This window comes from Blennius ocellaris (assembly GCF_963422515.1).
Source record: "Blennius ocellaris genome assembly, chromosome: 22".
NCBI classification, from domain to species: domain Eukaryota; kingdom Metazoa; phylum Chordata; class Actinopteri; order Blenniiformes; family Blenniidae; genus Blennius; species Blennius ocellaris.
Genome location: NC_137671.1, coordinates 12,036,925 through 12,062,775, shown reverse-complemented (window position 1 = coordinate 12,062,775; position 25,851 = coordinate 12,036,925). Strand labels below are relative to the sequence as shown.

Genomic DNA, 25,851 nt, shown 5'->3' with positions numbered 1-25,851 from the left:
GATGTTGATCATGATGGTGCAAACTCAAAACTAGGAGATGCTGAAAACTGCCAGTTTATGTCATTGTTACTCGTCTACATGTTGGACCACACGCACAAAAGCCTGTGTACGAGTCAAATAAAAATATAACACACTCCTCAATGACAATAAATGAGATGGATGACTACAGGTAAAGACACATCCCTACTGAGGTTGGAGCTGCCAACAAGCAGGCAGATGTCTGGATTCCTCCATACGAATAGCCGAGTGGTGAGTAATGCTTATTGCACACACCGCAGGTATGTATCAGTCGGCCAGCATTGAACCAACTTGTAGATTTTCATCAGGTCCTGGTAAAACGTGCATTTTCAGGTGATGAGCCGAAAGGGGATTCAGTGAAGTTTGACTCGACACATGCCAGAGAATGTATTCATCTTAAATGTCACATTTTTTTGAAAACCAATACAAAAAAAAAAAAAAGATGCTACAATGATAGTGAAGCTTTCTTTGCATGCATAACACGTACCTGTATATCACACATACACATTCTGGTGCAGCTGAGCGATTAAGAATGTATTTGTGCAATGCGCCCATTTATGGACTGAAAGTGTGCAACCAGGGGGCGTCGAAAAGCAGCAAATCCTATAAAAATGGGAATTGACGAGCGGGTGCATTTGTGTTTGTGCGAGTGTGTGTCTCTGCAAGAGTGGGGTGTCGGTTCGTATCTGCACCCCCACTGACTCCCATAAAAGTGATCGCACGCCGTAAAACGAGGCCTGGGGAGTCACGAATACTACGACCAAAAGCAGTTTCCTGCTCCTACGATCTCGATAAGTTTTTTCATAAAACAGGAAGACTTCCACTGAATCCCGACACTCTCGTGTATCAGGGAGATCTCCGCTATGAATCCAGAGAGCAGAGTGAAATCTCATCCCACTTTGAAGTGCGTCAGCATGTCTGTTCTTTCTTAGTAGTAACATCTGGCCTGACTTTTGATTCCATCAGTGAAGCGCCTGTAAGTGTATGTGCGTGAGCACTACCTGCTATCCTCATGGGTTTGGGAACCAGGATGATGATTGTGTGCAGATGACGGCTCCGTTTGAGCAGAACTGAGGAAAACAAAAGGAAAAACAAAAATCAATTATTATTCATTTCTTGTACAATTCAAGTGGAAAATGCATTTTCAGAGACATTAACATAGAGAGCAACCCCTCGGAATAAAATCGGAGGCTGTTCCGTTTATTTTTCTGAAATTCAGATTTCGCCTGGTCGTAACTGCTGACAGGTGTATTTTGGGCCGAGTGAGTGGGGAGCCTCACTAAAGGAGCCCATAATATTAACAAGCGGTTAGATTCAAATGATTTGGGCACCTGCCACTTCACCTTTAATGTCAAACAATCATTTTTTTAACCGGCCATCAAAATCCTGTTAGCACAAGTGCTCCAATTAAACCAATTTGGCCCAGTTGAGAGTGGCCCCTTGAAATTAAGCACCGGAGTGCAGTCGATGGAGTGTGTGCCATTTATTTGTACCTTTTGAAAAGCTGGCTGTAGACCCCCGGGCTCTTCCCCACTATAGCCTCCCTCACCAGCTGCTCGCGCCGCCTTATGGACGCCAACTCCTTCAAACAAGAGAGAAAAATGAAAGAATGAGTGAAGCGAAAGATGTTCGAATGAGGAACAATGGCGATATTTTTTTCTTCTTCTTCTTCCATGAAATGGGCGTCACGCATTTAACCTCAGTTGCATTTTGCACCGGATACATTGCAATCACTCACAGCAGAGGTCTTGTGAGAGTCGAGCTCTTCTTGGATCCGGGTGAAATACGATCTGAAGAAGGTGTTTGAATGGTCAAGAGCTGTGAGGGACGGAGACGCCAGGATCTCCTCTGCCGACCTCGACAAGGGCGAGGGTGGCTCATGACCTGTGGCTGAGGGCGATACAGACACTGTGTTTAAATGACATGGAAAAAAATGGAGAAAAAAACAAACAAACAAGAAAATGCTGGATTTGGGGGCATTAAAATCCAACAAAATTGAAATACAATGTCTTTAGAACAAGGAGACTCATGTGATAGCGTTGAAAAGCTGAATAACATGACCTGTTTAATGGGAAAAGGAAAAACCCACAAGCTGAATAATGAACCCGAGTGCACGTTGCAGCTCGCGTCACAAAAATTAACACCATGAAAAATTAAATTAATGTGTTACTGACGATCCGAACCAACAAACACAAGGACACCTGAGAAGCTGCTGTCGGGGGATTCTCTGTCGTTGTTGTTGCTCTTTCCTTCCTCCTGTTCCTCTAGCAACAGGTACTCCTTCAATACTTGCCTCAGTGTCTGGAAGGCTTCCTCCCAGTCATCTAGTCACACACATACACACACGCACACACACACACACACACACACACACACACACACACACACACACACACACACACACACACACACACACACACACACACACACACACACACACACACACACACACACACACACACACTAAATGAATCTCCCATCAAACAGTGATGAATCAAAAGATATGACTGTGATGACCTTAGTGTAATGAGGTGCTCGCTGGCACTACATAAAAGTGATGAGTGTCCCACTCTCACGGTATGTTCATCTCATTAAGAAAACAGCCAACATGTCTGCGCGCTATCATGAGAGAATGACAAACACTGCCATTCCGCCGCGACGTGCCGTTAATGCGTGCGGTAATTGGATTGAAAGTGCGGTGTATGGGTTTAAGTGAAGTGTCTCAATACATCTAACGATACATCACAGACACTTTTGGAACAACACTGAGGAGGAGAGATTTTCTAGCTTTGTGGGACGCTACAATGAAAAACTGGTGATGAACAGAGCAATTACATATGAGGCTTTAATGTCTCTGTATTACTGACATTAAATAAATAAATATATATATATATATATATATATATATATATATATATATATATATATATATATATAAATATAAATCTGCAATTAAACAATAAATGGCAAATTAGCCTAATAGCTCTGGACGATATAAATTCCCGTAAAAGAGGAAATTATTTATTTTCGGTACCACAAGCGATCACATTGTCGAAGAATCCCGGCCGCTGCCTGTTGGTGTTGGCGTAGAGCTCGATACGCGACACTGCAGTGTCGATCTGTGCTGCGCTGTAGAGTCCGCGGCTGTTCAGGTGCTCCTGGTACTTTTCCACCTGGGTGGGGATGAGCAGGATGTACCGAGGCTCGAAGGAGGTGTTCTTGAGACTGAACACACCCTGGGACGATAAACGGACAGCCTGCGTGAGCGCCGCCGCTCTGTTTCAAAGAGCTCCCACTGCGGTTTGTCGATATAAATCAAAAGTGCACACGCAGTAGTTTTAACACAAATAATATGCACTGGTGTTCAGCAGTTCTCAACATCTGGCCCAGGTCCAACACTTCACCTTCTTGGACATTATCAAAATCAGATTTGCTCATATTAAAAAAAAAAAAAGAAAGAAAATCATCAAAATGACACTTCCCATTGATTTAAGTTCATTTTTTTCCTAAGATTGTGAATGTCTGGCTTCATTGTAATGCTGCAGCTAATAAAACAAGCATTCTTTAGTAGAGTTTGTCTGAGACAGTCACAAAGGTTGTAAATCACTGCCACATGCTGATTTCTACCCTCGTACCTCCAGCTCCATGTGCACGCAGGAGGCCAGCCCTTCTCGGGCCACTTTCTCGATGGCTTCCCGACTGAGACCGTAGTTGTGACCCCCGTAGCTCATGGTCTGGACGAACTTACCCTGAAAGGGAAAATTGTGGCGATGGGAGATCAAACGCCTCCTCCCACAGTTATGACCCCCCCCCCCCCAAGATGCACACAAACACCGACATGTACCCTCAAGGTTAACAACCTGGGGTCGACTGCCCACCTGCGAAGTGAACTTTTCACCTGGTAACCAGGGCAAAAAGAACTTTTCTTACCTCAAACGACCCCTGACCTTTTTGTCTGCATTAGATTGAAGTCATTTTCTTTCGAACAATACATATTTCAACAATTTCTTTTCTTTTTTAATTGTATATCGCCTTTAAAGAAGCACAAATATTGAAGGAATGTATGCAACAGCTACAGGGTGGCCAATATTACTTTTTAATTAAAATTGACAAACTACCAGTTGAAGAACCGCATACAAGCAAAAATGTAATCATAATACTTCCTAATGTTATTCGATCTTCCTGATGAAAAAATTAATCAAAATGTACAGAAACCTCACCTTTCAAAATTACAATTCCAAGTACTAGTTGTTGACAATTAACATTCATATATTGTGTTCAAACACCATCAAGTCCATTGTATATTTAAAATACCCCCATAAATGGCCTGGACCCCCCCCCCCCCCCCCCCCAAAAAAAGCGTCATAATCAAGCGTTTGAATACCTAATAAAGAAAACCTCCTGTAATCCCACCTCATCAGGCAGCTATTCAGACAAAATATTTACAGTATCCAACATTGGACAAAGACTATAATAGGACCCAAAGACGGCTGATTGGGGTTAATTTTCCATGGCCGTGGTTTCGCAAGCGTCACTGGAAAGTGCATCTGATTGAAGAGGGCAGCCGGCACGTGAAGCATGAAGAAAAGACGGGGAGGAAGTAGCCGTAATAAACCACGTTGCCGGCAGCCGCAGGTAGAGAAGGGACGAACAGACTGGAAAGTTAACCTCAGTCGAGGAAGACAAAAGGCATCAATAACAACATCAAAGGCCTTCCTGTGTAAATCACCGCGCAACCCCGGCCTCTATAAATAATCCCTCTCTGGCCTTACATAACCGGCGGCTTCGAAATCAAAGATGGAAAACAAATGTTTCCAAAACCCAAGGACCCCTTCATTGAGCTAAGGAAACGTTAAAGTTCCGTGTTCTAGTGGTTTGTCTAATGAATGAGAGAACAGTTGCATGACGGCTGTCAGTCCGTGAGCTTTAGAGTTTTTCTTCCGAGTAAGGAAATAAGTAATGACTAGAAATCCTTACGTGCGTGTAAAATAAAAAACAGTTGTAGCAGATACTGTGATAGAAACGCTTCCTTCAACTGAAGGTGTCGTTTTTCATAAAGTATCATAAAGTTGAAAGTAAAACTAATTATCTTGACTACTCAAGTCATTAGGACCAGTTGAGGGAAGCTAATTGAAACCTACAAAAAAAAAAAAATAAAAAAATAAATCAACTGTGCAAGTCCGTCATAACTGCTCAGCTTCTCAGAACACCCCATGTAACTTTGATTAAATCTTTGGCAAGTGTTAATATGAATGAATGATGAATGACTTCAGACTGAATAACACTAATAACTCAAAAACCATCACGGGCCCTTCAAGCTTGAAAAAAAAAAAAAAAAAAAGAGTAGAAATTAAACAAACTCACCATGTGAATCATGTCTTTAAAATCCTCCTCGCTGACAAAATGATAGTCAATCCCATTCTCCTCGCCAAAGTAGGGCCGCCTCGTAGTGTGGCAGATACTGTGGAAACACAAAATAGAGGAACAGTCAATGTGGAAAATGTTTGATTCAAATCTCACACAAACTGCAAGTAAAGAAAATACGCCGGTAGATTATTCTGTTGTCATTTTTACTTTTGCAAGGAGTGGCAATGCCTCCCTTCGCCTCATTTTGCACCTCTGGGATCAGCCGTGGCGTCCGGTTCACGCCAGAGCGACCGACACAATGATGTTGGCAGAATTACAGCTAAGATGGAGGCGGTTTGTGACTCGCTACTGAGACTCTCGTTCGATGAATAGATTTGTTTGAATTGCCAACATTTGGCCATTTATTTCTGGGCACAACCCACAATACAACACAACAACAACAAAAAGTGACAAACTGACCCGTAGCCAAAGTATTCGTTGAACTCTTGGCACAGTCGGTGAGCCAGCTCTCGTTTGCCGCAGCCTTGAGGTCCGGTGAGCACCAGCATGGGGTAGGGGAAGTCCGCACTGGACAAGGTGCTGCTCAGACAAACACACTATTTTATTAGCGTTACTGTACCATGCACATTGTGAACCTCAGATCTCCTGGAAAAAAAGAACTCATCACTCCTGAAAGCCACTCCCTGCAGTCAATAGAAACTGGAGCCTTGTGGGCATTATGGATGTGTTCTTTCTGGTGAGCGCAGAGGAGAATGGTAAATTGACTGGAGCTGCAGCTTTTATTTGCTGATGATGGATGTTTAAAAAAAAAAAAAAAAAGTGCTGATACATGAACTAAATTTTCTCTCTTTTTTGGGGAGGAGAGAGTAGATAACGTGAGCGATACAGGAGCACTGCAGATAAAACTGCTGCACGAGCATGAAAACAACTTTCTCTGTGTTTTATTTCGGGAGACGAGTGACTAATCACCTTGGGATTGTTTCCAAACCTTTGGTCGTGGTAATTTATTAATATTACGGGCAATATTCACATTGCAGGATGTCCAGCGTTAGAGCAAGTGGTGCTCTTTATAGAAAACATAACTGTATCTGTACAAACCTGTCAAACAGGACCTGGGGCTGCATCAGCTGATACACCAGCAGGGTCATGTGATCTCTGGCGGCCGCCACATCCAGAGGAGGGTCGTATTTGTTTACCGAGGCCACCTTGGGTTTAGAGTGAGGAATCGAGTATCATTAAACCAGTTAAAATCCGTCATTATAACCGCTGTTGCTAAATACTAAATACTTGCACACTGCATAAAAACAATTGAATAACAATAGCATTGCCATTAAGCAGGTTTGTGTTTGTTTCACACCTTTTCTTCCGCAGTGACTTTTTCCTGATCCAGAACAGTCAGATGCTGTAGGAGGAAGACGACTGCGAGTCTGTAATCAGGCTGCTCCTGGCGATCACATTCACATGGTATTTATTGCAAAACATCTATAAATCCCCCCCCCCCCGTGATGCCAAAGTAAAAACAATCAAAATACTAAAAACAAGTTGCAAGAGCTGGAATAAATCAGGCACAAGCAATACAACATTAAATAAATATTGTGAGTATGAAAGGCTGCAGAGAGAGGAGGGTTTGGGTACCTGCATGGGGTTTCCAGTCAGATTGAGCTCCCTCAATAGCAAAAGATTATAAATGTGTTTGCATTCTTGAACTTCACTTATCTGCAAACAAAAAACACAAATTTTAATTCTAAATGTGTATATGAGATGCGCGTGTTTGCATATTCCACAAGTCTCCAATCGGTACCTGGTTCTTCTCCAGGTTGATGGAGCCCAGCACGTGAAGGCTCTGAAGGCCCGACAGACTTGTGATGCGATTGAGAGACAAATCGAGAACGTGTAGGTTCCTCAGGTTCTCCAGACCTTCGATCTTCTCCAGCTGGTTTCCCCTCTGCGAACGGCAAAGAGGCAAGTGGCTGACATTGATCAACGTGCGAGCGCCTTCAGACGGACAGCTCTGTGAACTTGACCAATAAATATCAAGGACGACACGGGGTCATTCTGCAGGGTGCCTGGACTTTGTTTCCCCACATCAGTTCTGGAGGTGAGTGGCAGCAGGCCGGCCTCGCCGCTAAATCCTGACAGGTGACGACTGACAGCTGAACAGCTGGCGAGGCGCTCGCGCAGCACGCTAACAAACGAAAGAACAAGACCTGGGCTCTCCTCCCACGTCAGAGTGCGGCCACGCCTCGCTCGGCTCTTGCCAAGCACGTATCCTGGCAGGGGGGGGGGGGGGGGGGTGACTGCACTGGTCCCTTGAAGCTCTGGGTCAGCACTGTGATGGGCGAGGAAGCAGGCAGGCTGACAGTGCCATGCTGTTTGGGGAGGCACCATGTGAGGGAGAGGGGTCAGGAATGGGATTAGATAGATGCTGGATGGATGGAGTGTGTGTGTGTGTGTGTGTGTGTGTGTGTGTGTGTGTGTGTGTGTGTGTGTGTGTGTGTGTGTGTGTGTGTGTGTGTGTGTGTGTGTGTGTGTGTGCTGAATTTGGTCCAGGTTCACTCAAACACCAGCAGCTGGTCCCAAAGCAAAGCTCGGTGGGCAGACGCAGCCAGACCAGTGGCTGCTGACAATGAGGAAGCACCGATAAAGGACCAGAACGCACACACACACACACACACACACACACACACACACACACACACACACACACACACACACACACACACACACACACACACACACACACACACACACACACACACGTAAATACAGTGAGTATGGGGCGAAGAGAGAAAGACAGCAAGAGAGGGGAAGTGGGAGAATACAGGAGAAAAGACCCTGCTGTTGAACCATATGGTGAATTTCGAACAAGCGGGCCAAGGTTTGCTGGATGCAAAAATCCTACAGAAACAAATGAAATTTGGTCCATAACAATGAATGTTAAAATGAAAAATGCAGATATAGGTACATTTGCATGTCGTTTCTCTGACTGAATAAGCAGAACCTCACCAGGCAGAGGTGTCTGAGGGGCAGCCTGTCCAGGCCACTGATCCTGGAGATCTTGTTGTGCGCCAGGCTGAGGTGGCTGAGCTGGCAGCACTGCTGAAGACCACTGATCTCGGAGAAGCCGTTGTCTTGAGTGCGGGAATGTCAGGAAGCAACACACTGGTTGAGGTGCATCTTTGTCAAATACGTTTGCACAGACGGTACACAGAAAAGTGTTTTTTGTTGTTGTTTTTTTTTCTACAAGGATACAGTCCAGATCCAGTTTGCAAAGGGAGACATAAGCACTCAAATCCTTCATTTTTGTCATGCGGTTGTGGGAGAATTTGACCTCCTGATACAAAAACAAAAACAGCACACTGTTGGTATGGAAGTCACAAAAATATCTCTCACTGAAAGAAAATTCCTCAGTTGAATCCGCAGAGTTGTGGAAAAGGAATTTCTGAAAGTTCACTGTCATTCAAGGGCAGTAAACGCCTTGTCAGCATATTCAGAGTTGACTACAGATGGGCTAGTATGGAAATCTCCCGGCCCATCTTGAGGGAATAGTGCGGGAAGAGTGAAGCCCAAGCCACCAATCAAACGCCGTCTTATCTTGTCAAGCTCAAGGTCCTGCGTTACCTTTAGGTTCTTGGGGGGCTGGAAGTCGAAGAAGTTGGAGATTTCATTGTGGCGGGCATCCAGGGTGACGAGATAGGGCATGTTGCTCACACAGGATAAATCTAGCAGGTATGGAAAGTTAGACAAAAAATAAAACTGCAGCAAAGAAATGTGACATTTGAATGAAGATCTTAATCATGTTTTAGAAATAAAGTTTCACCTCTAATCCTGTTATGTGGCAGCTCCAGCATTTGAAGGTGGATATAATTGCGTAACACAGAGATGTCGATGAGATTGTGAGTCTGAAGAAAAGGAAAAAAAACAAAAGTTTGGTTTCGCTCAAATAGTCTTAAAAATTTAAACTAAATCGACAGAAAACAACATGGCCCAATGGGGAGGCAATCTAAAATGTCACGGTCTGACTTTGTTGTGACTAAAACGAGCATTAAACACACATGAAAGTCACAGAATGTCACAAAAGATGGCGGCGGCGGCGGCTTACGGGGAGAGACAGCGCCTGGTGGTGATGGAGCGCCGTGCCAAAGCATCCGAGGTGGGTCACGCTGCTGGAGATCATCTCGGCGGTCAAAACTTCATCCTTCTGTCAACATAAGCGAACTGCTTTTTTTTGTTTGTTTGGTTTTTTTAAAATAAAAAGAACAGTAAACCGGACTCGTAGGCCTCCCTGCTGATGTGTAAACAATGCATATGGCAGGAGACCAGTGAAATCTCCTCACAGCATCCTGGATGTACAAGCAACTACAATCTGCAGGCAACACACACACACACACACACACACACACACACACACACACACACACACACACACACACACACACAATCTGTACATATGCTTGCTGGTTTTGCAGCTTTCAGGGATTGCAAATAATGAGGCGTTTGACCTTGCCGTGCAGTTTCACTTCCCCAGACCTCTTGCACAAGGTCACCTGCTTCACCTGTTGCAGAATAAATAAAGACGGAGGTTTAATCCAGCATGCAGCACCATGAGGGGGAATCAATCCAGTCACATTTAACACAGCTGGGGGGGAAAAAAGAGGGTAAAAACAAGTAGTTTTCTTCAGGCTACAACATGCCTCAGTTCCTCCAGATTGCTGCCCCCCTTCACTTACCTCCATGTCGGTGTGAGGCTCCGGCTCGCCGCGGCTGGAAGTCTCCTCCGCGGCGGAGGGGGCGGCGGCCGTGAGGGTCCCCGGGGAGCCGCAGCTAGGAGACGGACGCTCGTTTTCCGTCATGACAACTCGGGAAGAGGAAAATGTAAGCTGAAGGGTTCCCCCCCCCCCCCAAACTTCGATGGTGAAAATAATTTTAAATAAAGTTTAAATATTGTAGCGGCCGCTGTGGACTGGGGGCGCAGAGAAAGGAGAAATGATTCCTGTGACTTTATTGGGCCGTTGTCATGGTAACATGTAGTTCAGTATGTATACCGTGTTGTGGGGATGATCCGGGTAAGGAGATCTGAGGAGACCGCTCTGTGCTAACCTTAAACATTTTTTTTTATTAAATAATAATACAAAAATAAATACATTAATATTAATATCAAGAACAACAACAACAACAACAACAACAACAACAACAACAACAACAACAACAACAACAACAACAACAACAACATCATCTTGCAGCTTTGCTTGGATCATAATGAGGACTAGCTCGAAATTAAAGAAAGAAATAAACCGTAGCAACTTAGCAGCTCAGGCGGAGCATAAACTGCCGTCACCTCGCAACGCGACACAGGTGACGAGAGGGATTGTGGGTAGTGTAGTTTATCGCCAGTAGACGTTTCTCAAGACACGTAAATAACTTGCTAAGCATTGAAATAATTTCCCTTGATGATAAAAATAGAAAAATATCAGACTTAATAAATATGAATAGAATAGAAATACTTGATTAATCCCAGAGATTTCAAAAAGGATGTTTTTTTCCCACATTGTTGCTCAACACAGAATAAAACATACAATTTGTTGGGAGAACAATTGTAATTGATCATACAATGTAAAAAAAAAAAAAATCTAACTGAATTATTTCGCATCATGTGTTAAGTCATATATTTTTTTATTCTCACCTATTTGATATTTCAACTTTCTTTTCTATATGCTGTATCCTATTATGTGTGGAGCAGCAGCATTTTCAATGAGCTGTGGGTGTCTGATAAATGTTTTTTTCCAGAGACCAGTGAAGAACTGTTAAGAGCAGTGAAGTTGACTGAATACAAATGCATGGATTAACTTCTGTAAATCCTGCTGAGACGTCAGTCCTTTTACCCTCGCTGTATTATTCAGATGATAATAAGCTGTCTTTGTGATTGCTTTAATATGATGGCTCAGATTCAGGTCAGAGTCCACGATTACACCAAGATTTCTGGCTTTGTCACTGCTTTATAACCTTGTAGACTGAAGGAGAGCACCGACTGTTAAGCTTTCCCTTTACATTCCAAAAAGTACTACTTCAGCTTTATCTCTGTGAAGCTGAATGAAAGTTTGGCTCAGCCAAAGGTTCAATACAGTCCCTCACTGCTTGTAAGCGATTGTATTCTTCTACAAAGTGACGTATGTGTCATTTGTTCAACAAGCTTTGCTGTTTTCTACAATATAAACCAGTGGAAGCATGTAAATATTAAATAAAACTGGAGCTCAGGATGGAGCCTTGAGGAACACCACATGTTCTTTTGCTGGCCACCATGGGAGGGAGAGTGTTGAGCACCAGTCCTAATAGGTATAACTGGCCAAAATCTGTTATTTTGGAATTTGAAATATCATGTGATGCTTTTCTTGCTGGATTGTTGTGAAGGGTTATTCACTACTCCGGCCTTTAAATGTATCATTTGCTCAAAATGATCCAATATTAATTCATCAGACCTAGAGTTCCTTGTGATCATACTGCAGCTCATCCAACACATCAACACTATTTCCCTAAACTATGCACATCTATTAACGCTAACGTGGAAGTAATTTAGGCTCCAATATGGTCACCTGCCTGGGCTTCAGTCACACTTGTGGGTTTATAGAAATGTTTCCACACCAGTTGCTTTGACTTCAACGTCTCAGGGCAAAATGCTGTTTCCGTACACTATCAACCCCCCCCCCCCCCCCCCCCCCCCCCCCCCGACCCCCAGCTGGGTCACCCCCTTTTGTTGCACTCCTACTTGGTCCCAGAGGGCATGACAACACCGCGGAGCTTCGGCAAATATCACACAGTGCCACGAACAGCCCACCAGATACGGATTTTATAAGCCCACAACAAAACAAGACCTCCAGGTGGTATGTGGCCCTGTGTTTATTTTTCCCACATGCTGCACTTTCTGGCTTCATGCTTAAAGCCATGTCACACAACATATCACATCTGTCAGCGAGGTGTTGCTTTTGGAAGTTGCCAGTGCTCGTACGATGATTAACGGCAGAGACATCTCCAATGCATCGAAGCAGCCTTCGACATGTGGAGGAGTGTTACAGTGAGAACGAACTCCCTGAAGCTCAATGAGCCCCAGTGGGAAATACCACTGTTTTGGTAACCACACAAAGAAAATAAGAAAATACACGAGAGAAGGCTCTGAATTTGAAGGATTTATTATATTGTGCATATTAGTGTATGTGGTGGCAAATCATGTGGGTTTGTTGGGGAGGAGACACATTTCAGAGCGTTACTGCTGGATGTTCAAACTCGTTCACAACAAGTATACAGTTTGACGTTTTATGATTCAATACATTCCAATAGATTAACAAAATTAATCTCATCAAACAAAAGTCTACAATAAAGGCCCCAAGCAGTAAAAAAGAAACATAAAATAGAAGGGTAGGTGATGGGAGACAATGTAAATAAAAGAAAGCACAAAAAAACCCCACGTTTTTCAGGGAGAAATAAACAAACCACAACATTCTGGGTATGTTTGTGCAGCTTGACTGTGGTCTGATGCCTCACATCCACTTAACATTATATTAAAGTTTCCCATGTATAACAATTCAAAAAGTAGCTCCGACGCAAACAGATGAATGAGCAGATTTTAGATTTCACAGCGAGTGTACACTTCAGAGCGGTAGGCGAAAGCACTGAGCGGCGCCACAGTTGTTTTCCCATCGATCCCGGCCTATGTGTCATTATGATGGATTGCTCCGTGGGCTTCTGGGAGACCGGCGCCGGGCCAGCCGTATTGACAAGGCTCCCTTTCCCCTCTCCTCCTCTTGTTAAGTACTTCTCTCCCAAGTTAATGAACTAAAAACAGGGCAGGTTGCAGGGAGGAGAATGATTTGCGATTTCTCTCCCCTTCTCTCTCTCTGGAGTTTGTTTTGCTTGCTTTTAAAAGGCCCAGAGACAAGATAAAGAAATTGCAGCGTTTGAATAGGATGATGTGAAATGTATTCATACCAGCAAGAAACTAAAATGTGGTTATGGAGTTTGTCCTCTTTGTCCGATACATATATATAAAAAAAAAAAAAAAAGCCGAGATGTAATTTACTCACAACTTTCCAGCATACAAGTGTAGTGCACAAACTATATGAGGGGAAAAAAAAGAGACGGATAAACAGATTTTTAACAACCACAGATATGATACAATCCTCAGCGCGGGAAATCTTTGGGGACCAACCCAAATTGGCAGCGGGCGGGAAGATGTGGCCTTGTTCAGGCGTCTAATCTGGCATCTGTTTTTGCAGACAGAATCAGTGGGCCCCCGGGGGGCCGCGGCGAGAGCAGCGACAGAGGTGTAATTGAGAGCTGCAGTTTAGATCTAATAGGAAAATGAGATGAGATGGAGCCTAAGTTCGGCTGAGTGTCCAAGGCAATTGTCTTTTTATCTGGAGGGGTATTCACAGGGAGCGGAGGACCGCTCGGAGTCCTGGGAGTTTGTCACGTCTTGGAAACCAGTAGAAGTTGCCGATGGAGGGTTTTTTTACCTCGGATTTATTCAGCCACGAGACTTGTGGAGTTCGCAGTGTGGGATGTGACTTTGCTTCCCAATTAGAGCGAGTCAGTGCTGCCAAAGCTGATATTTCTATATGATCGACAAAATAAAAGTATCTATGTCAACCTCCGACTACAGTGTGCGTCAATGCTTTCTATCAACATCTAAAACAAACTTCAAGCCGTTGTTTTTTTTAAATCAGAGTTCTCAAACAGCCCCCATCCTCCGTCACGCTTTCGACCTGCAAGTATGAACCAATTATCTACGACACTGCAAGACGTGTCGGTACGGCGTGAAACAAAAGGACAGAGGTTATTTGAAGGGAAGATGCACCGCTGCTCTGTTTCAGCTCCGCCCCGCCCCCCCAAAACCTGTTTTATCATCACACTGTGGTGATCTTCTTGTCCTTGGTGGCCTGTTTGATGGCAGCCTGCTCACAGATGATCTCCTTCAGCCTCTGCAGCCGGATGTTTTGAGTGCTCAAGTCCCCAACGCCTGTCTGGCTGCGGTGCAGCAAGGACAGCGCGTTGATGTACTCCAGCTCCGTGTAGCGGACGCCCTGATCCACCACCAGGTTGAGCAGCTCGTCCGCGGTGTTGTACAGCATCTCGTAGTACTGCCTGGCCGGAGAAAGAGAGGAAAGGAAAAGAAAATCAGAAATAGCAAAGAAAAAGAATATTTCCAGTGCCCGACACATACGAATATACTTAATTTGACCGGGGTCTTATTAAAAGTAGAGCGGCAAGACGAAAAACTGAGCCCTCGTACACAAAAGCAACATTTTAAATTCTTAATTTCTCCAGTGAGGAATCAAAAGAAACAACAACAACAAAGGAGAAAACACAAAAGGACAGACGGACTTCCTGTTGCTGTCAGGCCCGATTTTCTTAAAAAAAACGAACAAAAAAAAGACTTCAAGGACCTCACCCTGCTGCTGCCGGGAGCTCGAGGGAGCGGAGAAACATTCACCGACTACAAACTACTGAGACCATTTTAATGAAACGCCGAAAGTGGAAAGAGGTGTGTAGAATTAATAGGTCTTTAACCAGGACCTCATGCCTCAATGGGCCATTTGAAAAAAAAAAAAAGACCATGAAGTACATACTGATAAAGCTCGGCCTCAAAGAGAGTCAGTGTTGTTAAACAGCACGCGCCACAACACACACATAAAGGTCAGACTCCCAACAAAAGAGAGGAAACTCTGTGTGTGGATTTGTTATGAGCACACTGTCTACGAGCTTGTTTTGTTTTTAACCTCTCATGTAGAACTTATTAGTGTCAAGCTACTAAAAAAAAACAACCCAAAACCCCAAAACATATCAATGGCACATAAATATGGATTTTAGTGAGAGTGTAACTCGTCATAAACATTCCTGTGCAAAAGCCTGCAGGTAAAAGTGAAGCGGTGTTTGGATGCAGGACGGACAAGGTTTTTTTTTTGTCTTTGCTTGGGGGCAAAAAAAAAAAAAAAAGTCAGAATACCTCATGCAGGATTGCTCTCGGACGGACGACCAAAACGCAGACAAATACACGGGAGAAGATTTCATCGCAGTCTGCCCCGAGCCATGGGATAAATCCTGCTCTCTAAAGATGCACTACATGATAGTCTTCCATACAGGAGCTGGAGATACAGCCAGAGGACGGGAGCAGCAGTAAAAGCTGCAGAGGATCAGATGTTTGTGGTTGTGTACACTGGTGAGCAGATACGACTGAGCAACAAGTTTGTTTTTTTTCTCCCCCCCCACACACTCAGTGCTGTGTTAATGCTTTAGGCAGTTGGACAATAATCTACTCTCTGTGTTAGTCTGACTGGCTTAAAATGCAGGAAAACTACCAGGATATACAGTCAAATGTTTATTGAAACCTACTTTGCATATCAAAATAATCAATGGTCTGTACATTTTTTTCTTCTTTCTTGAAAAACTAACTAATATAAGTTAATAACACCTGAAGAACACATCGCTTTTCAGAAAAAAACATAGTTCTGAGCAGATTACTCGCACCTCGTTACCAAATATCTTGTTTAAGTTGTAAAATAGCTTCATTCATTTCTTTCCTTCGGGTTTTTTTGGAGCAGTGGGAATGTATAGACCAGTTGGAACCAGCAGATGGCGGAAATGCAATTTTATGGATGCAAAGAAGAAGAACATGTTGCAAAACATTACTTCACTTTGGTTTTTGTTTACAGTTGGTTCTGTAAAGGATTTAAATTGTGATAGAAATAAACTTTTAACACTGTTTTGGGAAGCATCTTGGCTGCTTCCAGTCCTCCACCAGCCTAAAATGGTTTTACAATAATGTACATCAATAATAAAAAATAAAAAAACGGCATCCAACAGTCTCACATGCTGCTCCTTTTCTCTACTCTGCTAAAAGCTTTGGTGAGTTTTTATTGAAGTACTTTCTCTAGAAGCCCAAATAATATCGTCTATTCAGTTACCACTTTTAAACATGTTAAATGTCCCTACAAAATTCCTACTACATGAATGTTTTTCTGTCTTTCACAGTAATACGCCACACAAAAAGACCTTCTCTTTTGTGTGTTGTGCCACTTTTTGTGGCAGGAGTACTCTGCTGCTGCCCCCTGACTGCGATGGATATTGATCTTCAGAGGAACCTTAAAACAACCTCACCAACGCACAACTTTGGAGCTTCGACAGAAACAGCAGCGGATCGGAAAATGACCAGCGAACACACAGGATGTGGTTTATTCACACTTGAATGAGTGTAAAAAGCTTCATTTAATCCGTTTCCACCCTGGAAACCATTTTCAAAAAGTTGTGTTTTCTGTGGCTTCGGGTACCATTGTGGACTAAATGAGATTTAATTGAACTTACTCGATGGAAACATTCAGTGTATTTTTTTTTTTTTTACATTACTGGAAACATTTCTGAATACAACTTTTTATTGCATCGTGTTTAAAACTAGCATTGTTTTCTTTTATTGTATTTAAAAGACTAAGTTAGACATTTTTTTTTTTTTACAATTGTTTGGTGGTCATGCGACTTGTATATTAAAATACACCAGTAAATACCACACTAGATGTCACTGCATTACAACAGAATGCTGTTATAGTTCCATCTTTACAAGTTTGTCTATGTCGTCATGACGCATTTTAGACGTATCTTATAGCCCGTATAGTACGATATTCAAAGATGCATTTCAATTTAGTAAAGCTTACTACTATGACATAGAACAGGATGTGAACATATTATCATGTAATATTGTGAAATACTTCTTGAAACCCTTTCCATTTAGGAGAAAGGAGCCTTTTTTTTTTGAGACCAAACTGTTGGTGGGTGTTGGTCACTCAACCGGAGTGGCATCCTGCTGCTTTCTCAGAGCAGCTATTTAGTAGAAATCTGGAGTTCTGACATCCTCAGGCTGGGAAATAAAATAAAACCCCAAAAACTTGACGGTATTGTCACAGTGGGGGGAAAAAACGTCAGGTCCACCTGTTTTGAAATCTTTTTTTTTTTTCCCCGCCAGCAAGTAAACAGAGATTTGTTTGTAAAAAGCTGCTAGTCGGAGGGGGTTCGGCTCTCTGTTGCACCGAGTTATCAGAAAGTAAATTAATTCAGATATTTCTGATGCGGCTCGTTGGGGGTAAAAGAAAAGACGAGAAAAGATATTTTCAAGTCGTTTGTTTAGCTCCACCACCCATCCCAGAGCCATTCTCATCTTGAGATGTTCATTTTCCCTGCTAACGAGGCGTTAATGAGCACTTAGGGAGCTTCTGTTCGGAGGTGTTTTATGTGCTGTCATTTTGAAGATTCAACAGTGAGAACAGGTCCGGAAAGAGTAATTGACGTGCAGATCGGATGAGATGAAGTGATGGGGAAAAAAAAAGAAAAGAAGAAAAACAGAGATGACTAAAAGAACGGCGGCGAGTCGTATCCATTTTTTTTTTTTTTGGCCTTCTCTTGACAGGCGATGCCCTTGGTCGTCTGAGCATTTGCATTCTGTCTCGCGCTCGTTTTCTCTCCAAGGTCCTGTTCATTTTTTCATCCCTGCGCTCATTTATGAAAGAGATTTTCAATATTGATGAGAGCAACATTAGTTTACACCTTAACAGGGGGAAAGATAGATGAAGGGTAAAAAAAAAAAACCCAACTAAAGATGGGTCCCATTTGTGGCGTTATCTGGTACTAAAACGTGCTGTGATTTTGAACGTTTGTCTTTCAAGCCTGACAAATGTGGAAATGCGTCATCTCCGCTCCGTATCTGTTTGTATCTACGGACTCAAAACAGCGGCACAGCACTCGTTTAACGTCACGCTTGAGACCAATCGACTCGTTCTGTAATCTAATGGGAATGAGTTTTAAATTCAGGTGTCTGCAGTTGTGTAAAGCTGAGCTGCACGGCGATGCAAACATGAGCTGGGACAAGCTGGAGGTGCTTGTGCTTGTGCTTGTGATCAAGGATGGACATTTAACAAACTCAGGAGAAGTTCGTTTCTGAGTTCTTGCAGAATTTGTGTGGGCTGAGTGACCAAGTGCCAAGTTTGTAAGCGCAGCAGACCTTAAAGGAGAGAGAAAAAACCCAAACCCTTCTGGCGGACGACAGTATGATGCTCGCAGTGGGAAATACACAACAAACACTCCTGCTGTAAGCTGAATTTATGACTGCGACCGGTTTCAACAGATACCAACTGTTTGACCATCTTCGTGCTGTAAACTATGGCCTCGCTACAGTATTTCAGCGACTACAAGTCACTTGGCCGTGGTGCATTTAAGAAGAAAATTTAAAAAATAAATCAAATATAAACTTCCACAGGGGACCTGCTAAAAGCAGATCCACTGATGCTCATTTATAACAGATGAACTGCTGCTAAATCCCACTGATTGTTTTTTGTTGTTGTTGTTGTTGTCCTTTCTGTGGCGTCGAACATCAAAACGGTAAGGCTGCATCGGCGGGAGGACGGCGGCGCGAGACTGTCAGCCGGGTAAGAGTATGCGTTTTGTCTGCGTGTCTGAGCTGTGAGGACAGCTGGTGATCTGGCCTGCGTTCAGCTGGGAGGAGAGGAGGAGGAGGAGGAGGAGGAGGAGGAGGAGGAGGGAGGCTGCTTCTTAGAGAAAAGAAACAACAACAAAAAAAACAAACATCCCGAGGTGTGTGCTTGTGTGTAACTGTGTCTATCTATCCACGTGTCTGAATGATATATGCTAGTGTGCGCTGAAAACACTTTCTAACAGTTCATTACCCAAGCTGTTGGAAAGCCATTTGCCAAACAGGGTAAAGGCTGTTAATAAGATTAAAATCTCTCGGCACCCCACCGCCATGGAAAGAACCCCCCCCCCCCGGTGGAACACTCACGCTTCTTCCTTAAAGATGCTAGTTAATGAAACCGCCTTGATTCCAGCGCACGAGAAACTAAAGCAAATCGTTGTTTTGATTGCCCTCTATCTTTAAGTCTCCGGCTATATGTTAATGATCTGAGCATCCGGTCGAGAATCCTCTGTTGCCATTTTAATGGAAGATAATCTCAAAGCACAATGAAGCATAAGGTTCAGCTGGGATGCGCTTAAGTCTCTTAATTAATCAAAGGTGGGTTGTGGGCACACGTTGAAATAAAGCAATCACTTTTGATCTCCCCAAAGTGAAATCACACAGGCTTTAAACGCCTGCCAGGTTTGCACCTTTGTGGCCCCTTTGTGTGAATTTATATTATATAGTAAGAGTTGTACAGATACAGATAACTTTTAAACTCATATAGCTTGAACTACTGGCTCATTATTCAATTTTCTTTGCATATTATTGGGATATCTTGAAAAAAAAAAAAACACAAAACAGCCCATATAATATTCATCCTTCTATAATTTTAATGGAGCAGTCGGTTCTGTCCAAGGTAACTCTTGGAATACATACAACACAAATACCCTCGCCTCCCAAGGTGCAGGTGTCTTTCTCAAGGATACGACCCCGACAAGCTCGAACCTGCAACCTTGCTGGAATCCAACATGGACTTGCCCGACTTGCAATCATTTGAAATGTGCTACTTGAATAAGAAATGTAAATGTTGAAGCTGCATGGAGGAGGAGTATTTAACGCTCACTGGAAGAAAGCCTGCTGCAAGTCTGTGCTGGGGGGAGGAGCTTGTGGTGTTTTTCTTTTTTTTTTTAATAGGTTTAGGTTCTTCTCAGAGTCGGACAAGTTTAATTTAATTTAATTTAATTTAATTTAATTTATATTAATTTATATATATTTTTTTAAATGTATACATTTTTTTAAACTTAATTTAATTTAATACCAAACATGCGCAAACAATTTTTAAAAAACAAACAAGAGAAACAAACAGAAGGAATAAAAACAAAGAAACAATCATCCAAATGAGTAAACACTTGACATACACAATTTTGAAAATGTAGTTTTCACGTTGAACCACTAGTGGGTGCTGCCATTTGTGAAATTGAATGTGCAATGAAACTAGACACACATGCACAGAAAAATACGATATAAACATTAAAAATGGCAAGCGCGCACACACATTCGTGCGGCCAGAAGACAAAGTTGGATTGTTATTTCACACGTGACTCAACTCTGAAAGTTCCAGGAGCATACGGGCTGGGAGTCGCGATGCTCGAGCTGAAACCGCCAACCTTCGAATTGAAAGACGATCCACTCCAACACCTGAGCCGCACCGCACAGTGTGAGAGGTTCTGGGCGCATAGAATAATAATAACTAGCCCCAACTTGGCCACAACACAGACTTAAGGTGATCTGTTTTGCTCTTTACTGAAGCAGTTTTGCTTATCCTCTTCGGCAGCCGAGCTTTATCAAAGGGCAAGAAGACACTCCGTCTGGCACCGGCCTTTCATGGTCATCAGCCCCCCTCTGTGCATCACTCTGTACTCCCTAATTTCCTGCAGTTTCCACCTGCATCCTTCAAAAGTCTGACCTATAGGAGCACGGATTTAAATTTGATTGGCGTGTGTTCATCAATAAGCCCACAGGGCGTGCTTTCTATTAGATTTTACTTTACTCCTAGACCTCATCTACAAATAATATTAGGTCAATGTGTGATGCATCATCGGACAGAGCGACATGTATATCACAATGCCGTGAGATTAAAGGGGGGGGGGGAGGGGGGGCAAAAGACAAAAGAGAAGAAAAGTGAGTGAAAGATGAGATTCAGCACAATTCATTTCCTCTCATTTCCAGCGTGTACGATATTAAGGCCATTACTGGCTGCCTCTGTCAGCGTGTTTGGAACAACACATTAGTTAGTGGGGAGGAGGAGGGGGAGGTGGTGGTGGAGGAGGAGGAGGAGAGAAATAATGGGAAAGTCTGCAGACAGAACTTCTTCTTGGGTTTGAACTAAGAGCCGTGGCTCAAACAAAGCATCTGACGTCTTTGCTCTTATGCTGCGTCATTATGAAATGATGCTTGCATTGTCAAATTAGTAGTTATAAAACAATAATTCATTGTTTTTCTGAGCAAGATATTGATGACTGCAGCTTTACAAAGTGAACCTGATCTTTTGGCTGTGGCCTGCTGCCGGAAAAAAATGTTATATGTTCTCGCCAGAACCTCCACACCTGATTTGAAAATCCATTTTGGTCACTAAAATGTCCTTTTTGGCACATAAAAACAAGAAAATACTGAATGTATTGAGTTATTATGGGGGTTTTATGAAATACCCATGTAACCTTGGTTTGTACAGTAATTCGACAAAATGACTCAACAACCACCCGTGCTCGTCAGTACCTGAAATATTCGTCTGTTAAAGCTGTTGGTGTTTCATTCATGTGCAAAGCAGTTTAAATGTCACACATGCCATTTAGGAAAATATACTAACCAGGCATATAATCACTCGACTGCACAAATGCAGAACCACATTAACTGGATCTGACGGATGTTAGCCACTTTCCCGCTAATTTGACATCTTTTACCCAGAGACGCTGTTTCTTTCGTCTTTCTTTCTTTTTGACTAGTGGGAATGGTACGGAAAAGCTGGAACCAGCAGATGGCGGTAGTGGAACTTCACGGATTGCCAACTGCCGTTGATCCCAAGTCAAAAAGAAGAAGGGAAACAGTCATCAGGGACGAAAAAGCTGCTATGAGAGTGATGGTCATCAGTGAGCGGCGAGAAACCATGTAAATCGATACAACCAGCAGATGGCGGTAATGCTACTTTATGGATGCAAACTGCCTTTAAACCCTAAAGAAGAAGAAGAAGAAGACACTGTGATCTCGCCTGGTCTGAGAAGAATACAGCCCAACATGACGACACGCGCTCACAAAACTTTGTTGAACGTAAAGGATTCAGGAAGTTGATGGATTATGATTCATATCTTTTATATGACTGCAGTAAACCTATATATATGTTTATGTACTGGGCTCTGATTTTAAGGCTTACCTGTGACTGATCTATTGAGTCACACTCCTCAACGTCGGTTCATGAGGATTTCCCCCGTTTCCTTATTGTCTTTCAAGACAGCTCATTCAGGTGTGGGCTGTACATTGAGCAGCCTGTCAGTTTCCCTCCTCCCATGTTGTTTTCTTTTTCCTGAAAAATAAATCTTCTTGTCTCGCTGCTTTTACAGTCGTAATTTCTGACTGCAGCACATCTGGAAGCTTTTTGCTGCTACTACAAAGAAAACCTGCAACTCGAGCTCTATATTTATATATTGCCATGATGAGGACATTTATTAAATCAAACGGTTTTATTTTTTTAAGTGAAAAAAGGTTGGGTTTTTTTATATTAAGTGAGGAAATGTGGCGGACCCCAAGGCCAAGCTAAATACGCTGCTATTGATAAATGGCATTTTCAAACCTTAATGGTATTTTTAAAAGTAGCCTGCTTACTGTGAATGTAATCTCTAGACGGAATGTGTGTCTGCCTCTTTCTATTTCTTTCTAAAGCCTCCCTCCTTCTGTCTTCTCTCTCCCTCCAGAACAGTGCATTTGTCTCTCGGCTGGTAATGAGGAAAGGTCTGCAGAGACTCGGAGACTGAAGCTTCATCAGCAAAGACCAGTCTCATCATGCTGCGCCATGCACAACACACACACACACACACACACACACACACACACACACACACACACACACACACACACACACACACACACACACACACACACACACACACACACACACACTACATCAGCAAAGGTGAGGTGCATATACAACATAGACACACGAGCCCAGAGACGGGCTCCATCAGCAAAGACCAGTCCCATCATGCCACATCTTGCGCATGCACGCAGGGGAAAAAAAGAGGAGCAGAGAAAGGGAGGGGTTGACAGAAGACAGGAAAATTTCAATTCAGCAGGGACGGCGCAGGTGATTGGACGATGGCAAAAAAAAAAAAAAAAAATGAGGGGAAGAAACACAGGGTGGGGGGGACTGAGAGAAGAGGGAGTGAGAGATAAACAAAGAGACACAAGGTGACAGGGAGGGAACAAAAAGCGACGGCGTCGTGAAACCAGGGGCCTAAATACAAACAGTTTTATCTGTTGACACCCACTGCCTCCTGACATGGCCGTCAACTGTACTTATTACCACATTCTCTGTAGAAACACACCAGCCTGTCACCTTGACACGCACGCACAAAACTACTGTCACTTTATTTGCTTTAGGACGGTACACAATCCTCCAGCTTCTTGTACGCTGCACACGCACACTGCAGTCATTTCTAGACGCAGACAGGTGGGTGCAATGGCCTGAACTCGATGGGGGGGGTGGGGGTGGAGAGGTGGGCATCTCCACAGTGAGCCTGTCAGGCTGCTGCTTAGCCTAGCTACGGGCTAAGAGGGGTTGCAGGTTTGCTAAGGATGTTATGACAGCGGTGCAACCCGCCTACACGGGTCAGCAGGCAGCTCAGGGCTCCACCGTGTGTTTGTGTGTGTGTGTTGATGCCTCTGTCACTGCCTATACCAAAAAACTGCTATTTACATCTATATTCCTCTTAAAGACAGTGCATAATCCCTGCTAACACCCATAGTCAGCTGGGATCCACTATAAAAGCCAGATGAATAGTCAAGTGAAGGTATTGTAAGTAGCGCCAATTCCAATTGTGATTTCCATATTAAAAACAGTTTTTATTATTTTCTCCTAACTTGAGCTGTGCGATCAAATTTTAATGCTGTTTACTTGGAATACCGAACACACAATGCTAATTTTCTCACTAAATAAGATCGTACTTCTAATTCTGACTTTATCCAAGGAACTAACAAACACTCTTTTTGTTTTAATTCCCTCTGCTGCTATTCTGGTACTGAAATAACATTCAGACAGAACCAGGAAAATGTATTTTACTTTCTTTTTCAGGTTACTACTAAATGTTGCAAGTCAAAAGTTTCTTCACAAGATGGGCTGTTTGGTCTCTGGTTTTATCAAGATCTTTGTCCCTGTCAAGAAACCAGGAATCAGTGGAGTGACATGGTTGGAAAATGCAGTAAATACACACACACACACACATAGACACAGATGTGACATTGCAGTGACACACAGGTCTGTAGAATGAGCCCCTGAACCGTTTCTGAGCAGATGGTGTGTGTGTGTGTGTGTGTGTGTGTGTGTGTGTGTGTGTGTGTGTGTGTGTGTGTGTGTGTGTGTGTGTGTGTGTGTGTGTGTGTGTGTGACCTTGACTCACACACTGATGCTGGCTGCCAAACTTCTGACTGAGAGACAAGAGACGGCTATAGGACCAGACAAGTGCGCATGCGCATGCGCACACACACACACACACACACACACACACACACACACACACACACACACACACACACACACACACACACACACACACACACACACACACACACACACACACACACACACACACACACACACACACACACACACACACACACACACACACACACACACACACACACACACACACACACGTGTGATCAGCCCATTGCAAATGATGCATCTGAAAGGTTATTTTTTTCCACTTTTAAATGAAATCTAGATATGAACTCAACCACAAGGTGGCAATGTTTCCCTACCTCTCTATAGGAGAGAGCGAGAGCAGTGGAAAATGTGTATTTGTGTGTCTTTTATGTGTATGGCTTTCTTTGTGAGCACTGCAGTGCTGGGTGGCAGGCCTCTCCTTAATTTTAACTCAAATCAGAAGCTTTTACAGCGCCCTTGTCCACCTCTTCCTCTCCCATACAAGTGTACAGATTCAGAAAGAGAAAGACAAACGCAGACAAAAGGATACTAAAAAAAAAATATAGACGGATACACAAGCAAGCATCTGCTGCTTTTCTGCAAAGCTGACTTCCTGCTGTGATCACTTCCTTTCCTCATTTTGCTCCCTTTTCTCCAGAGGTGGTAATAAAATGCTGATGAATTTTCTCCTTTTAGCCTTTCTTTTTTTTTTTTTCTTTCCTCACACTGATTTACACTGCTGATTCTGGACAGGCTGTGCACAGAGCTTGAGACAAATGCAACAAACAACATATGCACAAAAAAAACCCAAAACACTTTTGCAATATCCTCATGTAACCTCAGAGAAATGTACTTATCAGCAATTTCATATACACAACATTAAACAAGCAAATAAAGAGCATCTCTGTCAGCAGAGGACAATGAGTTTGCAGCTTAAGATGGTTGATCTCTGTATGTAAGGATGGTTTGGCTTTTAAAAGTGACAAAAAGCCTGAAATAAGCCACCAATACCTAAGTTTACCTTTCCCCCCCCCATCGACATGTTTCATTCAAGCCGTATGGCCAGCTCCAAGACCAGGTGTACGCACACTTTCTGAATATTCATATTCCACATATAAATATGGTTATTTCAAAATGCTGATTGGCTTGGCTGAGTATCTATGTGAGGCTGAGAGAGCAGGGGATACGCAGCAGATGTGTGCATGCGTGTGCACATTTGTGTGTGTGTGTGTGTGTGTGTGCGTGCTCACGGCAGTTGGTGTGTCTTGGAGCCAGAGGCCGGCCAATCCGAAAAGCCATGAATGTGTAAACAATGTGCTCCGCAATT

General features: G+C 43.2%; 2 protein-coding genes across 2 annotated transcripts in view; both read right to left on the bottom strand.

Annotated features, from left to right (window-relative positions):
• Positions 1-10,238, bottom strand: part of lrguk (leucine-rich repeats and guanylate kinase domain containing) — a gene marked incomplete at both ends in the record, with an annotated part of 33,670 nt that extends 23,432 nt beyond the window's left edge. Inside the window, 18 exons of the mRNA XM_080518602.1 lie at positions 1,020-1,088; positions 1,512-1,600; positions 1,757-1,908; positions 2,220-2,342; positions 3,053-3,254; positions 3,654-3,767; positions 5,383-5,479; positions 5,845-5,964; positions 6,484-6,590; positions 6,743-6,829; positions 7,021-7,101; positions 7,187-7,330; positions 8,392-8,516; positions 8,638-8,719; positions 9,007-9,107; positions 9,206-9,287; positions 9,488-9,586; positions 10,116-10,238. Of these exons, the coding sequence (XP_080374728.1) occupies positions 1,020-1,088; positions 1,512-1,600; positions 1,757-1,908; positions 2,220-2,342; positions 3,053-3,254; positions 3,654-3,767; positions 5,383-5,479; positions 5,845-5,964; positions 6,484-6,590; positions 6,743-6,829; positions 7,021-7,101; positions 7,187-7,330; positions 8,392-8,516; positions 8,638-8,719; positions 9,007-9,107; positions 9,206-9,287; positions 9,488-9,586; positions 10,116-10,238 (1,997 nt within the window). The remainder of the gene's footprint in view (positions 1-1,019; positions 1,089-1,511; positions 1,601-1,756; positions 1,909-2,219; positions 2,343-3,052; positions 3,255-3,653; positions 3,768-5,382; positions 5,480-5,844; positions 5,965-6,483; positions 6,591-6,742; positions 6,830-7,020; positions 7,102-7,186; positions 7,331-8,391; positions 8,517-8,637; positions 8,720-9,006; positions 9,108-9,205; positions 9,288-9,487; positions 9,587-10,115) is intronic.
• A 2,344-nt stretch (positions 10,239-12,582) lies between these two features.
• The window catches only part of exoc4 (exocyst complex component 4), a gene marked incomplete at its 5' end in the record, with an annotated part of 115,238 nt that continues 101,969 nt past the window's right edge, over positions 12,583-25,851 (bottom strand). The window contains one exon of the mRNA XM_080518601.1: positions 12,583-14,520. Coding sequence (XP_080374727.1) covers positions 14,283-14,520 — 238 coding nt within the window. The 3' untranslated portion in view covers positions 12,583-14,282. The remainder of the gene's footprint in view (positions 14,521-25,851) is intronic.